The sequence below is a fragment of the Garra rufa genome, chromosome 21 (genome assembly GCF_049309525.1).
Source record: "Garra rufa chromosome 21, GarRuf1.0, whole genome shotgun sequence".
NCBI lineage: Eukaryota > Metazoa > Chordata > Actinopteri > Cypriniformes > Cyprinidae > Garra > Garra rufa.
The window spans coordinates 19,615,558-19,633,354 of NC_133381.1; the positions used below are offsets into that span (position 1 = coordinate 19,615,558).

The 17,797-nt window shown below is 37.1% G+C and overlaps 2 protein-coding genes across 3 annotated transcripts in view; one reads left to right on the forward strand and one right to left on the reverse strand.

The window, feature by feature from the left end:
• Window positions 1-2,524, forward strand: part of LOC141295533 (UTP--glucose-1-phosphate uridylyltransferase) — a 40,304-nt gene extending 37,780 nt beyond the window's left edge. For both annotated transcript variants that reach the window (XM_073826757.1, XM_073826756.1), the window contains exons 8-10: window positions 966-1,208; window positions 1,619-1,723; window positions 1,812-2,524. In XM_073826757.1, the coding sequence (XP_073682858.1) occupies window positions 966-1,208; window positions 1,619-1,723; window positions 1,812-1,919 (456 nt within the window). In that variant the 3' untranslated portion in view covers window positions 1,920-2,524. The remainder of the gene's footprint in view (window positions 1-965; window positions 1,209-1,618; window positions 1,724-1,811) is intronic.
• Window positions 2,525-12,247: 9,723 nt separating this feature from the next.
• The window catches only part of peli1b (pellino E3 ubiquitin protein ligase 1b), a 51,510-nt gene continuing 45,960 nt past the window's right edge, over window positions 12,248-17,797 (reverse strand). Inside the window, exon 7 of the mRNA XM_073826651.1 lies at window positions 12,248-15,875. Within this exon, the coding sequence (XP_073682752.1) occupies window positions 15,297-15,875 (579 nt within the window). The 3' untranslated portion in view covers window positions 12,248-15,296. The remainder of the gene's footprint in view (window positions 15,876-17,797) is intronic.

The window sequence follows — 17,797 nt, forward strand, 5'->3', positions numbered from 1 at the left end:
GTAGATTCCATCCATTAGTCTGCCGTTTAAACATCTGTGTTTAGGTTCAAATGTCATCTTTAATGACAGTATTCTAAAAAATGATTTGCATTCCGATTCTGACATCCAAAGGCACAACAATACATTTTTCCTCTTATTCCATGGATTTTACACCTTTCCCTCCAGTTGTTGCCAGTGTTTTTCTGCCACCACAATGCGCACGCAGCTGGAAGTGACGTAACTGTGACGTCTACTCTAAATTGGTCTATAATGTTAGAAATGTATTGCTGAAAACATGTTACAAAGACTGTGAATTGTGTAGTATTGAATTGTGAAGTTACACCGTTAAACAGTTTTTCACTTTTTTTTTTTTTTTTTGTTCAGGATTTTTAGGCGGGCCTGAAATCATGTCTTGATGACGCACTGGAGCCACTGAGCATGGGCCCTCCCTAAACACTATAATAACTAGAGCGCATTACCATTAGTGATTCACCTGCTCAACTGAGAGTTGGTCATTAACGTTAGCTACTACAGCCTACAGTTTGCTAGCTAGCTGTGCCTTCATTACGTAAATGCATATTACCTGGTTGCGATAATTTAGCTCAGTCATCCTTTCAGGCTGTAGCGGTATATGACAGTTGAGAGAAGCGGCGCCAGTGGGTGTGACACACCCCCAGCATTTGAGAGAATACTGTGCATTTCTGATTTTGATAACTTACTTTATTTACTTGCCTTTTATATAATTAAAATTTGGCTGGGTGGTTAATAACACATTTTTTCTTTGGTGTGACAAACTTAGGACACAAATTTAGTATTGCTTTACACAGACTTTAAGATTTTGAGAAATGTATATTATTAATAAATGTAATATTTCTAGGACACTGATCGAATTAGCAAACTTGAGACTCCATTTAATTTGTTCATATAGTTGCTGGAAATTTCTTGTTTAAAATCATTTTCTCCCTCTCTCTCTCTCTCTCTCTCAGACTATAGATGGGGGTTTGAATGTCATTCAGCTTGAGACTGCGGTGGGTGCTGCCATCAAGTGCTTTGATAACGCCTTGGGCATCAGCGTGCCTCGCAGCCGCTTCCTGCCTGTCAAAACCACATCTGACCTCCTACTGGTTATGTCTAACCTGTACAGCCTGGAGGCAGGGTCTCTGACCATGAGCGAGAGGCGCGAGTTTCCCACAACTCCACACGTCAAACTGGGCAGCTCCTTTACCAAGGTACCATTTACAACAAATGATCCATTCAAATCACTTGGTGTGCACAGTTTGTAAGCATGAGCTCACTAGTATTTCAAGACAACCAAATCTGCCAGCCAGAAACCCACTAAGATTTAAAAATTAGGACATCCTCATGATCACACACTTAAAAATAAAGGTTTTTGAACATCCATGGAACCTTTCAAATGCAGAAAAGGTTCATTATAGAAAAAAGGTTCTTTAGAATTTAAAAATGTTCTTCAAAATGGCTCTTTTAAGAACTGTTCACTGAAAGGTTCTTCTATGGCATCACTGCAAAAACACCCTTTTGAAACCTTTATTTTTAAGAGTGCAGCTTTTGGATTGTCTAAAGAAAAATATCTTTGAACAGATGGGTAAAGCCTTGATCCAGTTTCCTTTTTGTCCTTTAGGTTCAGGAATATCTCACACGCTTTGAGAGCATTCCAGACATGCTAGAGCTGGATCACTTGACAGTGTCTGGTGATGTGACGTTCGGAAAGCAAGTTTCTCTTAAGGTAAGAGCAAGGAACATCTGAAAAAAATTGATTCTGCAATCAGTTTTTGCAGGATGTTGTACAGCCTGATTATTCCTGTGCTCGACAGGGAACCGTCATCATCATAGCCAACCACGGAGACCGAATCGACATTCCTGCTGGCTCTATGTTGGAAAATAAAATAGTGTCTGGAAACCTTCGAATCCTGGACCACTGATGCCTTGTGTCGTGTGACCTGGATGCAGAATCACATGACCGACCAACACCTGTCACTGTCCTCATCATCATAACCAATCACCACACAATCGACACTCCGGCCAGTTCCACGAAGGAAAACAAGATTGTCTGGGAACCTGCAGATCCTAGAGCACCGACACCTCTGTGTCATGTGACCTTGATGCCAAATCACATGACCAAACTTACACCTGCCACTCTCAGAGCCTCCATCAGTGGTGCTCCATCAGTGAAGACCATACAACTTCCACACCATTCCAGAGACATCATTTTTGTAGTAGTTTGTGTGTTTTTCATTTTAGTCTTCTGTCCTTTAGTGGTCCTTGAATTTTCTATATGTAACACAAACCTCATTGTTGTGTTTTGTTTTAGTTTTCTACTCTGAGAATGCAGTATTTCTCTTGTTGTGTCTATGGCATCACAGACTGACCCTTCGGGGTCAGCGTCCTCGCTCGAAAATGTGAAAGAAAGAGTGCAAAGCAATAAGCGTTCTGCAACGGTGAAGGCTGACGATTCTGTCTTTGTGTTCTAGAACCTGTTCTAGATCCTGAAAGTTCTGCGGAGCTAAATAAAGTGCAATATGGAACAGTTTGTGTATCTTCATTTCTGCTCAAGTGGATTTCACAGAAGTTCACTGGAAATTAAATCTAAATCTATCTAAAGTAGGAGTAAAAAACGAGAGGAAAGTAAAAAGAGTGTCTGCTGTTGCCGCAGTGAATGAAGGCTGTATGCAAGGTCTTCCAGACTCCCTGGAGGCAGGAGGTTATTGTGTTCCACTGGTCTGTTAATGTGAAAGCAGCCAAGCATTAAACTCGCTGTTAATAACCTGCACACGGAGCAGGACACACACACATTGGTGATTTAAGATCAAAGAGATCCTGAGATTGTCATCTTTTGCAGTGACAAAATGTTAAACTATGTACTGTACAAATGACATGGCCAAAACTGTGGCCAAAAGGGATGCACTGGTATTATAATTAATAAACAAATCACTAAAAATAACACTTAAATATCTGGGCCCATATTCATAAAGATTCTAAGAATCCTCTCAGAAAGCTTTTATTTTAGCTTAAAAACTCCTACGTAGGAGTTTTAGCTTAAGAGTGATTCAGGATCAATCTAAGAGCAACTCTGAGCAAAGAAAAGACAAAAACTTTTATCTTAGTGTGGAGGCGGGGTCGACCCCGTTGCTAGCAATGACACAGCATTTTAAAGACTGTGATTGGTTGGTTGTCCAAGAAGGAAATAAAAGAGTACTTTTAAGTGTAGGGTCTAGTTTAAGCCTTCACTTTGAAATTATAGGCATCATTTTTCCTGTTTTACCGCAACACACATATTATGTAAGTTTATATATTTTATATGTTTATATATATTTTTGTTTACCACGCTGTTAATGTTGTATTTAATGTATTTGATAGGTAATGAACAGCAGCACATTAAGGTTGTGAAAGTGCTGTAATTGTTTGTGTGATCTCTTTGCTTATAGAAGGTTGTGAACATACCCAAATTATTACTGCTGCATAGTTGCATTGTTTCCAGTTGCCAAATAAGTTCATGTAATAAATGTAGTGATTTCTTCCATTTCTGCACTATGTCAGAGATGTTAGTATGTCTCTAACAAAATAAGTCACAAACATTATCTCTGCACAATCTCATGTGTAGCATCAGTGAAATCACTGTCATGCATTGTGTGCAAATATTGCATTGCCCTCCTCATGTTTTGTCAGTGTTATCCACTGCTAAAGAAACTCTTAAGCCTCTTAAAAGTCCTCTTCCCTACTCCTAACAATTTGGACCTTAAGACCTCTTTTAAGGGTTAAGATTCTTTCTGAATTACTTTTTTCTTTACTAGGATCTTTTCTTTAATTTTAAGGGAAAACGCCCACTTTTCTAAGAATTCTCTTAGAATTTTGTCACTAGGAGCAACTCTTTATGAATACGGGCCCTGAAGTGAATTTAAGCAGCATTATAATGTATAGTATGAAAATTGGTAGTTATTTTAAGATCTGCTAAAGATTCCATTTAATCCATGTTATTAATTTACTGTTTTTTTTTTAAGATTAACTCTAAGTCTGCGTGTTAGTTACAGTAATCTAAATGCAAAAATTTTCGATGGGTTTTCTACTCCAGACTACAGTGTTTTGGACTGAAAACAGTTCCTGTCACATATCCTTTTCTTATTTTGCAGCATAACAGAACCACAGGGGGGATGAAATGTTTTTTTGGCAAACACTGTAATAGTGTCACAAGTTGAACTCATTAGAAGCAAAAACAGGAAATGGGTTTGACACATCCTCTTCTGATGTGATAACAACAGCTGCTTTCCAGAGTATGGTGGTAGTTATTAGTGGTTAGTAGGGGTCTAACTAGAAAAACACTTGAATCATTTGCACGGGAATGCATGAGGCAAATTGGTTCAGTAGCAGTAATTTACTTCTTAAAATCAAATAGCCTGTATTTTTTAGAGGTATGTGAAAATTATTCAAAGAGTAATAATTAAATTACAAAAAGATTCTTTGTGCATCATGATCCATCTTGGTTTTTTAATACTCAATTCTCAATGACAATTTCTGTAATATACAGTCGTGGCCAAAAGTTTTGAGAATGACACAAATATTAGTTTTCACAAAGTTTGCTGCTAAACTGCTTTTAGTTCTTTGTTTCAGTTGTTTCTGTGATGTACTGTAATGTAATTACAAGCACTTCATACGTTTCAAAGGTTTTTATCGACAATTGCATGACATTTATGCAAAGAGTCAGTATTTGCAGTGTTGGCCCTTCTTTTTCAGGACCTCTGCAATTCGACTGGGCATGCTCTCAATCAACTTCTGGGCCAAATCCTGACTGATAGCAACCCATTCTTTCATAATCACTTCTTGGAGTTTGTCAGAATTAGTGGGTTTTTGTTTGTCCACCCGCCTCTTGAGGATTGACCACAAGTTTTAAGATCTGGGGAGTTTCCAGGCCATGGACCCAAAATGTCAACGTTTTGGTCCCCGAGCCACTTAGTTATCACTTTTGCCTTATGGCACGGTGCTCCATCGTGCTGGAAAATGCATTGTTCTTCACCAAACTGTTGTTGGATTGTTGGAAGAAGTTGCTGTTGGAGGGTGTTTTGGTACCATTCTTTATTCATGGCTGTGTTTTTGGGCAAAATTGTGAGTGAGCCCACTCTCTTGGATGAGAAGCAACCCCACACATGAATGGTCCCAGGATGCTTTACTGTTGGCATGACACAGGACTGATGGTAGCACTCACCTTTTCTTCTCCGGACAAGCCTTTTTCCAGATGCCCCAAACAATCGGAAAGAGGCTTCATCGGAGAATATGACTTTGCCCCAGTCCTCAGCAGTCCATTCGCCATACTTTTTGCAGAAGATCAATCTGTCCCTGATGTTTTTTTTGGAGAGAAGTGGCTTCTTTGCTGCCCTTCTTGACACCAGGCCATCTTCCAAAAGTCTTGGCCTCACTGTGCGTGCAGATGCGCTCACACCTGCCTGCTGCCATTCCTGAGCAAGCTCTGCACTGGTGGCACTCCAATCCCGCAGCTGAATCCTCTTTAGGAGACGATCCTGCCACTTGCTGGACTTTCTTGGACGCCCTGAAGCCTTCTTAACAAGAATTGAACCTCTTTCCTTGAAGTTCTTGATCCTATAAATTGTTGATTTAGGTGCAATCTTAGTAGCCACAATATCCTTGCCTGTGAAGCCATTTTTATGCAACGCAATGATGGCTGCACGCGTTTCTTTGCAGGTCACCATGGTTAACAATGGAAGAACAATGATTTCAAGCATCACCCTCCTTTTAACATGTCAAGTCTGCCATTCTAACCCAATCAGCCTGACATAATGATCTCCAGCCTTGTGCTCGTCAACATTCTCACCTGAGTTAACAAGACGATTACTGAAATGATCTCAGCAGGTCCTTTAATGACAGCAATGAAATGCAGTGGAAAGTTTTTTTTGGGATTAAGTTAATTTTCATGGCAAAGAAGGACTATGCAATTCATCTGATCACTCTTCATAACATTCTGGAGTATATGCAAATTGCTATTATAAAAACTTAAGCAGCAACTTTTCCAATTTCCAATATTTATGTAATTCTCAAAACTTTTGGTCACGACTGTACACTACCAGTCAAAAGTTTTTGAACAGTACAATTTTTAATGGTTTAAGTCTGCTCACCAAGCCTGCATTTATTTGATCCAAAGTACAGCAAAAACAGTACAATTTTGAAATATTTTTACTATTTAAAATAACTGTTTTCTATTTGCACATATTTTAAAATGTAATTTATTCCTGTGATTTCAAAGCTGAATTTTTAGGATCATTACTCTAGTCACATGATCCTTCAGAAATGATTTTAATATTCTGATTTGCTTCTCAAAAAACATGTATTATTATTAATATTATTATGTTGAAAACAGCGGAGTAGAATATTTTCAGGTATCTTTGATGTATAGAAAGTTAAGAGCGGCATTTATCTAAAATAGAAACCTTTTGTAACATTATAAATGTTACTTTTAATCAATTTAAAGCTAAATAAAAGTATTAATTTCTATATTTCCCCCAAAAAACAATAAGTAAAAAAAAAATATATATATATTAATTTAGCTTTAATCACAGAAATAAATTACATTTTAGAATATATTCAAATAGAAAACAGTTATTTTAAATAGCAAAAATAATTGAAAAATTTACTGTTTTGCTGGAGCAAATGAATGCAGGCTTGGTGAGCAGAAAAGACTTCTTTAAAAACATTGAAGAATCTAACTGTTCAAAAACTTTTGACTGGTGTAGATGAAAATACTGCTGAACACATTTTTTTTACTATTTTTTAACTATTCTAGAAGTACTTTGCAAATTGCAAATGAATAATCATACTTTCATAATTTAATAAGTAATTTTTAACTAATTAAATACAGCTTCAAAAGATCCAATTAAAAAGTCAATAAAAAAACAATAACATCCATCTAGAAGGTATCTAAACATTTTCCAGACAAGAACAGTGAGTGATTTTTCTCTTTTAGCATCACACGTCGGTGAACTGTGTTGCTGTAGCAGTGATGGGCTAACATTATTGATTTTGACATGTAAATGCATCTACCACAAACCACAAATCAAATCCAAAACATCCTAATTCAAATGCCAGCGTCATTGTGCACAATGCATTTTGCTGCTCCAATAATAACAATCCGAGTGAAATCAATATCAGTTTCAGCTGAGAACACCTCTGAACACACTGTTAACTCAGCATGACTATATGGGGCTTTTATGATGCTGTTTCAGGTTAGTAATGAGGGTTATGGGGACTATTAACCTCAAATGCCATGCTGACATGTTGATGCATACATTTTTGGTTTAGGGGGTCGTATATGAAGCAAGACGAACAAATGGAATTGGAAAAAAAGGGTGTGAAGATGATTAAATAGATGATTAAGCATGCTGTCAGATTGCTACTAATCTATTTACAAAGTTTAAATTACTTGCAAATTAATTAGAAAATTGATTTTTTTAATTAAGAATGAGTAAGGAGAGTCACCTTTTTCTTTTTTGTAACCAAGTAAAAAGTTTCCCCATTAGCACGAGGCCTATCTGAGGGAGATTTGGAAAAGTATTCCTGTTTCAAACTGTAATCCAGTTTGGGTTTCTCTATGTTGGCTGCTTAAACTGAAGATATTATATAATAGGCACTGTTTTTAATCTTATTTTACGGGTTGTCTGATAAGTAGCACAATCAAAGGTTTGATGGGAATTTGGGTTGTACTCACATCTGCGTTGAAACATCACACACACTGCTGTTGTAGTACTGTATCCCTGAAGGACATCACATGACTTGATTTTGGCTGCTGCCCTTATTCTGCTGACAAAGAGGCCACTTATGTAAGTACAGACCTATCAAAACACAAAAAAGGCTCTTTGGTGAGAAACTTGAGCCTAGCTGTGGTATTCCAGACTTCCTTGACTATGTTCTGACTCGACAGATTATAATGCCAGAAAATCCCCTGAAATCTGATTTGGGGTTAACTGAAATAGACTTACCTCCCAGGCAAACTACTCCTTACAATTTTATGGGGTCTTTGAATACTGACATACAAATTCCTTACTGATTAGGTGTAAGTCTCGTTTATGCTACATGTCTTTTTAGAGCCTTCATTCAACTCAAAACAGCTTCGAAGAAAAAAATAAATCATGACATTAGGAAAAGTCTTATTATGCTGCCACCCTGTGGCCACCTTGTTGGCCATCGCTTTCACACACCAGAAGGCAATAGAATTTTAATTGAATGGTTGAGAGAACTAAAATAATCCGCAAAAAGGAGGCCTGAATATGTTTAGAAGGTAACATAATTCCAGCAGTAAATTAAATGGATTAAGTAGTTTTACTACTTAAAACACAACACCAGAAAGAAGTATTAAGTATCTTAGCTTTGTGAGAATGTATTATTTTACATTATCACAAAGCTACTTAGACTTCTTCCTGTTCTTTAGCTCTCTAAAACATTTCTGTAAAGCAGTATTTAGTATATACGTGCAGTGTGTTGTTGTTTTTATACAACAGTTCAATAAACAAGAAGTTTATATATGAATAACTTACATTTTAGGCATTATAAGGACAGCTACTTTGTTTTTGCACCGTCATCGAAAACCTTTCCACACGAAGCCAAAGAAAGCACACCAACCGTTGAATGATTCAATGAGTGCATTTACATGGACCCTCTTAATGCGATTATAATGAGATTTTGGCAATATTGCGATTAAACTTTTCCCCATGTAAACGCAATACTTCGATTATAATAATGCGATTAAGCTCATAATCGCAGCAAGCATAATCGTATTAACATAGGTGGCGCACGCCGATTTTAATCGAAGTATACCGGCATGTAAACACCTTAATCGCAGTATTGCCGCTTTTGACCTTTGCACGCGCTCCTGACTTACACGAATGACGAGCCACGCACTTGCAGACAGGGACTGCTCTACAAAGGGGCTAGGGGGCTATAGCCCCGTTAGAATTTTGAATATCTCGGTTTAGCCGCCCCAACCAGCTGAGATAGAGGAGTACTGCTGTCTCGTGCTGTTTGTCACAGTATTCTTCCACGCGTCATGTGAGCGCAGTTTCGTGCATTAGGCTACATTTAATCCATTACATAATCACTAAGATTGAGACGTGCCGTTCATTTAATTTTTTGTAAGTGTAAAGTATACACAGTTGAATTACGCATTCATATGAATTGTGTTAATGTTGAGCGCACAACCCAGTCTCACGGAGCGCATGGTGCTGTCCAGCTTTGAAGTCTTTCCTTTGCATGTAACAGGTTTTTTCGTTGCTTTGTGTATAGAGCCCTGAATAGGCCTAAAATCTAGCCCAGCTCTTGGCATAATTCTTGGTAAGAGACTGGCCAGACTCCGACCCAAGATCGTCTTTTTGGCCACTTCTCCCAAAACAGCTTATACTACCATTTTTTTAGCTATTAAAATAGTTCAGTTTTGTATATAGGCCAAATGACAATGTAATTATATTTCGTTTCAGGTTTTTTTTTTAGTTAATTTAGAAAAAATTTTAAAGCATTTTTTTTCGTTAAATATAGGCTAAGTTTTTTTTTTTTTTTAAAGAAGCGACCAGCAGCGGATGGTGAGTTCATATGCTTGATCAATTTAGCTTTCTTAAATCATCACGACTTGCCTAAAATAAAATCAATAGATATTAAAGAGTTCAAGCATATCAAAATGTTAGTTTTAAACGTTTAACCTGTATGTGCGCTGTTAGACTTATATTCTATCGTCTGTGCGGAGAGTGGAGGCTAACGCGCGCTTTACTGGACATGAAGGAGCAAGCGTGATCACTTGCATTGCAAACATCTTAAAATACGCTGACTTTTTTTGCACATAAAGGTAAGAGTAATAGCTGTTATTCGTAACTGTAAAGGATTTATGTATATTTGCGTGCCCTCACAAACAATACCAACAAATTGATAAATAAAAAAAATGGAATGGGCTCTCTTCTTCAGGAACGGGTATCTTTAGGCAATCGTGAGGCAAATGCGTTAGCCTTTCATGTGCTCTTGATTGCGGATTTGTGGAACTCCGTCGGGCTCGGGCTGGAATGCAGGGCTTGTTTTAAGTTTGTGTCTATTTTTTCGTTCGTGTCAGTTTTAAATATAATTTAAAAGGCTGTTTTAAATAAAATTTTAATTATAGGCTACTTCTGTTAAATATGGTGTGTAGGCTACCAGAGCTGCTTTTCTTTAAAAAGAAAAAAGACACAATTTCTTCATTAAGTAACTTTTACGTCACGAATATCGATTATTTTCTTAGCACCCCCACATATTGGACTAGCCCCCGTTAGCCCCGTTAGAGAAAATATTCTGGCGCCTGTCTGTAGATTAGAGACGACGACGGCGAAGAAGGCGACACACTTTTAGGGAGCTTGGGAAACTGGACTTTGCGCGATATGAACATAATGCAATTCATTGACGGACAATAGGAATAATAGGAATAATGGAAATTCCATGTAAACCGGAGTGAAGAACTTTGCTCTTGACATGTAAACATCATAATGCGATTAAGTCCTTACTCTGATTATTGGAAATAATCGCATTATTCTTGCCCATGTAAACGTAGTCAATGATTCACTCATAATACACATTCGTCGTCGCCACCTATTGTGGTAACGATGACTAATAGAACACGTAGAAACCATTAAAAAGTGATTTTAACAATAAACCGCCGTTAAGTGTTGATATATTAACCACAGTTCATTTTGTGATTTCAGGGTTCAGTTATATAAACTTAGCAGTTAGCGTTAAGTGGTATCAGAATTACTTTTCGAATTCAAATTAGACCTTTTATGTAGCCTAACTGAATTTACTTACATAAAGTTATTATCAGTCTTCAAGGAGAACAAAACATAGCTATTATAGTCCAAGTACTTTATGCAGCGAACTTCTTAGATGGATTAAAAATATATCATAAAAACAACATTAAGACTTTTGCCGCTCTAGCGGTTAATAAACCGAACTGCACGCGTTTTGCGGAAGAACATTGTTGCCGGTGCTACTTTATTCTGTTTATGACTACGACGAATCACGCAGGTACTGGGCTACTCCGCATTGGTTCCTACCAGAACCAGTCTGAAATAGTCCGAATATAAAACCCTGCTATAGGTGTACAATGGTGATTCAGGTTAAACTAAAAACAGGGTTTGAAAAAGTTATGATGTACTTGATTATATAAACTGAGTACATTTTTTAAATCATTTTTAAAAAGATTTTAAGTCATCCTGGATACTTAATACTGTGTTGTTACCTGAATGATCCACAGCTGTTTTTTTGTTTGTTTGTTTGTTTTGTTTTGTTTTGTTGTTCTTGAGTCCCTTGTTTGTCCTGAACAGTTAAACTGTCTGCTGTTATTCAGAAAAATCCTTCAGGTCCCACAAATGCTTTGGATTTTTCAGCATTTTTGTGTATTTCAACCCTTTCTAACAATGACTGTATGAATTTAAGATCCATCTCTTCACACTGAGGACAACTGAGGCACTCATATTCAAGTATTACAGAAGGTTCAAACGCTCACTGATGCTCCAGAACGAAATAATGCATTAAGAGCCAAGGGTGTAAACTGTTGAATGGAATGAGGATGTGTACATTTTTCTTATTTTGCCTAAATATCATTTTTTTTTTTCATTTAGTACTTTGCCTTCTGAAGCATCAGTGAATGTTTGAACCTTCTGTAATAGTTGCATATGAGTCGCTTAGTTGTCCTCAGTGTGAAAAGATGGACCTCAAAATCATACAGTCGTTGTTGGAAAGGGTTAAAATACACAAAAATGATGAAAAACCAAAGAATTTGTGGGATTAAAGGACTTTTCTGAAGAACAGCGGGCAGTTTAACTGTTCAGGACAAACAAGGGACTCAGGTGGTGAGGAGGTGATCAACTATCTCTTAAAAAAAACAGCTGTGGATTATTCAGGTAACAACACAGTATTAAAAACCAAGTGTATGTAAACTTTTGAACAGGGTCATTTTTTATATATTCAACTATTATTTTCTCTTGTGGACTATGTCTTTTATGTGAAATATCTTATTCAGGTCAGTACTAAATAAAAAATAACATGCATTTTGTATGATCCCTCTTATTTTGGTAAAATAACATTTTGCAGATTCTGCTAGGTGTATGTAAACTTTTGACTTCAACTGTATATTACTTAAAACCATAATCCTTGAAGGCAGAAATGAATTAAATAAAAATAAAGGTAAGAGTCCGTTTTAAACCTCAGATGCTCATGTGAAGAAAAAACAACACCCAAACTCTTTCAACATGCTTTTTAAAATTTATTTGTTTAAAGTTGGTACAAAATGGTAGATCAGAAACATTCTCAGCATTTGCCTTTATGCATTCTGATTTTTCAGAACACACACTCACTCTCTCTCTCTCACACACACACACACACACACACACACACACACACACACAAGGATCATGCAGACCGGTTAGACCAAAGTGACAAAAGACATGTCAAAGAACTCAAACAAAAACAGAAAATGAAAAGGAAAAAAGCCCTTTACACACGCCGTCTCTACAGAGACAAACGAGCGATGCCCTTAAAAAGTCAAATGTGTCTAACAAATCTAGAATGTTCGCTTAATACTTGGAAAAAACACTCACAGGAGGAGATGGAGAATTTTTTTTGCTAATAAAGTATCCTCAAATTAAGGTAAGGGGTTATTATGTCTGTGGCGTGATTATTAAGCTTCATATATTCGCTCATAGCACTTTGAGCAGAGTGTGGTCTAGATCTCCCCACACGCAACAGACCCCAGATCAGCTGTCTGGATCTGAAATACTTCATGAACACAAGCCCTGGTGGTCAGGATGGAGGAAACTCCCTGAGGTGAAAACTGCACCAGTTTGCCGTGTCTGGGTGCTGTTCAGAACAGCAGGAACTGAACGATCTCTGGAAGTTGAGCTTGGACTCCTCAGGCAGAGAATCCACTTCACAGTCCTGGGATTCTCCACCTTTCAGAATTAACGAATGCTCTCCAGAATTTTACACGTAACACAGTACAGCACATTTAACATTCGCACAGTACATACAACAGCATGTACATTAAATCAAACAGTCAATAACGTCATTACATATTCAAATATATTAGCATACTCATACACACATAGAGGTTCATTCTCTAAGGGGACCTACAATTTGCTCAATCTCAAACTTTCTCCCACAGAACAAAAAAGCAGAAGAGCTGCTCTTTTTCCATAGAACGGAAATGGATGAGGAACAACGGTTATAATATAATAGCTTTGTGAGGAATAGACTAAGATTTAAGCTTTTATCACATCAATTAAAACCTCATTGTCTTCTTATATGTGACCCTGGACCACAAAACCAATCTTAAGTAGCACGGGTATATTTGTAGCAATAGCCAAAAAAGCATAGTGCAGGTCAAAATTATCTTTTTTTTATGCCAAAAATCATTAGGATATTAAGCAACAATCATGTTCCATAAAGATATCTTGTAAATTTCCAACCATAAATATCAAAACTTAATTTTTGATTAGTAATATGCATTGCTAAGACTTACTTGGACAACTTTTAAGGCGATTTTCTCAGTATTTTGATTTTGATTGCACCCTTAGATCAGATTTTCAAATAGTTGTATCTCAGCCAAATATTGTCCTAGCAACCATACAACAATGCAAAGCATATTTATTCAGCTTTAAGATATATAAATCTCAAATGGAAAAAAAATAAATAAAAATAAATCGACCCATTTTTCTGGTCCAGGGTCACATTTTATGGAAAAGAGCAGCTTGGACTACTAAACGTATCTCCTTTGTGTTCCACAGAATAAGAGTCATATGGCTTTTATAAAACATACACTACTGTTCAAAAGTTTGAGGTCAGGAGGATTTTTATTGTTTTCTACATCTCTTATGTTCACCAAAGCTGCGTACATGTGATTACATTTTCAGTTTTAATATTTAAAATGTAATTTATTCCTGTGAAGGCTTTTCAGCAGCTATTACTTCAGTCTTCGGTGTCACATGATCCTTCAGAAATCATTCTAATATGCCGATTTGCTGAAAGTTAAAGATAAAAGACTGTATTTGAAATAGAAATCTGTTGTAACACATCTTTACTGTAACATTTGATTAATTTAATGTGTCATTTCTCTCTAAAAAAAAAAAATCTTACTGACCTCAAATTTTGAATGGCATTTTAAGTATAAACTATTTCTTTTCTTGCACACAAGGGGAGTGTCATTCATTTTGAAAATAATATCTATTTTAAACTAAACAAGGAGAAAATGAACCTTTCTACTAGAATCAAGGTCCCAGTAGCTTTTAGGTACAAAACTAATCACACCTCATTTTGCAAACTGAGAAAACTAAAACGGATCTATAAAAGAGGTAAAGGATTTTTCCAGAGGTTAGTGCTGCTTTTACGCACTACGGATGGAAAATACTTCCCAGTGTCCCTAAAATATCCAAACAAAGCTCAAAGAGAAAACAAGGACCTTACGAAGACACTTAAGCACACACAATTTTGCGAACACTAGCTGACAGGGCATGTGGTTTTGGCCTGTGCTTAAAGGGAAGTGAAGATTTTTAGGCCTCTTGAGCTTTGTGAAATTCAGCGAGAACATTTCTCTGAGCGTGACCTTATTGGTTCACTATTGCAGAGAAGATTTCACTCACACAATTATATGTAACATACATATTTGAGAACAAATCTGAATGCTAAAGCGAAGCCTATGAATGAAAGAGACAACAAAGAGAAAAAAAAAAAAAAAAAAAAAAACAGCTACGTAGAACTTAACTCTCCAAAAACACACCTATAAATTTTCATCTTTGATAAACATTGATAGTGTATAAATAAAAAAACTTTAAGTATTTTTTAAGTTAGACATATATGGAAAACAGTTATCTGGAATCTAAATGTAGTCGCTCTATGAAATGCTGTGAATTATCGAATGAATTGAGCTCATTATAAACATACATTGATGGTGTATTGCCTCTGTAATGCTGAGTATTACTGTTAGCAAATAAACACTGTACATTTCACCATCCGTACGTCAAAAGACGAGCAGAGCCACCCAATCAGAATGTTCGAATGTGGGTGTGCATGTGCTCTGCTTTAATTTTTTTTTTGCTTTTATAATCATTTTATGTCAAAATATATATTTTTGTTTTTCTCTGTATTCGAAAAAGCAGTATAAAGGTCACTTACAAACCAGAAAGGGAGGAAAAAACAGTCTGAGAGCGCAGAAAAGTCATCTTTATAAAATCAAATCTGAACTGCAGAAAGAAACGCCTGACTAACGTTTGTCAAATGGGGTTACTGGGTAGGTGTGTTTAGTCTACGGGCCCCTGGAAGATCAGTCTGATGTATCCCTGCTCGCCGCTGAGCTGCTGGGCGCAGAAAGGACATGCGGCGTGGAAGGTGTGCGTTCCGTGAGGAAGAGGGATTTGACTCCAATACGCCGCTGTTTTTTCTGAGCACACGTGGCCGCACGGACTGAATGCGTGAGTAGGAGGAGCCGCATCCAGATAAAACCCTGCCTCGCAGCCTAGCCACAGAGGCACGTACGGCCCACGAGCTCGACACATGGGGCATTCCCGCTCGCGGCCTTCCCTTCCGTCTCGCTCTGCGTCGCGGTTGCCCCAGTTGTGGTAGCCGTGAACGTGACCGCAGTTTAGGTAGACCCAGGGTTGCTTCTCATCTACAGTGTCCTTCCGCCGCATGCTGGGGAAGGCGAGGGTGTTGAAACCCACAGGGCACTGGGGACGAGCGGCGTTCAGCTCTTGCCGGAGCGCCTCCAGGTGTTTGACGGTGGGAGTGCGGGAAAGCCCTTCAGCTGTACGCCACAAGAGAGTCGCTCCGCAGAGATCGATCAGAGAGCCGTCCACTAACTCTTGAGTCTCATTCTCCACCTACAAACAGAGAGAAAGTCCAATGAGAAAAGAAAAGAGGATTTAATTATAAACAGAGTGCATCTCATGCTTTTAACACATTACTCAGGCAGATCTTATCGGTAGATGCAGTGCTTGAAGTTTGCCTGCAGGGGGCGGTAAAGCCTCAACTCTTGCTGTACAGCAATGATTCATTCATTATAAAAAAAGCTAAACAATGGCAATAAGCATTTACTGTTTAAGACATTTGTCTTATGCGCACATGTAATGCACACATATAGAACAAGACGAATATATGCAAAATGCACACACCCTGCGATTTACACATTCATCCTGGAATGATATAATTCATGGTTGCGACATATTTCACAGAGCCGCCCTTGATCAGCCTTTAGTCTGACCTTCACTATACTGCATTAGCCACACACACACACACACAGCTGTATGGACACGGTGTGTGAATTGCGCAGTGACTGAGCTGACTTATGTGAAGGTCATTAAGTGTAAATACAACACTGTATTTGAGCAAGCATGCATGGATATGTGTGTGTGCACGTGTGAGTGTGTTGGGTCGCTGTTTTCCTTGCCCTCAACATTTAAAGGTCCCATAACACATGTTCTGTATAGAGTATTATCTTGAATATCATGCAATGTATACAAATGAGGACATACATTATAGAAATGAGATATATATATATATATATACACACACACACACACACACACACACACTTGCATTTAAAATAAAACAATTAATAATAATTTAAGATTATTTTCTAAATCACTTTTTAATGTTTAACTGTTGTTTAAATTTATCCTATACACAGAAATATTAACAATTTCATATTTCACAAATTTTGCAATCAGCATGAACAATATTCCTAAAAATTGTTAATTTTTTTTTTTATTAAACTCAGTGAAAAATACTGTAAAATAACTTTTCTATTTTATCATAATTTTCAGGAGACAGACGTCATTGTGATAAATCATACTAATATGCTGGCAGGGCATTATTTTCAGTTGAAAACAGTTGTGCTGCCTAATATTTTTTGGAAACCGTGCTACATTTTTCTCACAATTCTTTGATTAATAAAACGTTCAAACAAACAACATTTATTTGAAATATATATATTTTTGTAACCATGTAAAATCTTTACTGTCACTTTTAATCAATATAATTAGGGGTGTGACGAGAACTCGTGGCACGAGATCTCGCGATATTCCGATGTGTCCCGCGAGATCTGACTGGTCTCGCGAGAAGGACGATATCATGGCAAAACATTGTGCAGTGTTTACATTAGAGCTGCATGACTAATAGTTAAAATATCACGATCTCTATTCAAACACCCATGCGATCTTATTCATGAATGACAACGATTCTGCGATGTCTATTACAACTGTTTCACGCGCTCCACTGACGCTTACGATGTGAAAGTTATTGAAGACATTCAAATCTGCATTCTTACTGCTATGGTTTCAGAAAGCAACACAAACAGTCTTTTTAACCACATAATCATCATTATGTCTTTGTTACAGAAATTTAAATAACATAAGTACTGGGATAAAAGCTTATAGTTTGGATATTAACACTTATCGTCTACAGTAGCGATCAAAACGAAAGTATAATACGTATGTAGAGCAACAGTTATTCTCTTCGCCAGGAGAGGGCGACAACTGCACGTTTTTAAAAAAAAAAGTATTTATCATTGAATTATATTAAAGAGATTCCAATGGTGAAACAAGTCTTTATAAATTGAGAGATGGGATCCTTCATTTTTTTCAGACTTAAGCAATGAACATTATTTCAGAACCACTAGTAAATTATGTAATTTTGTTTAGATTTCTAATCCTTTTTTCTTCAGAATCGTGATCTCAAGTTTATAAAAGAAAATCGTTTTTCAGTTTACCCAGAATCATGCAGCATTAGTTTACATTTTTATTAC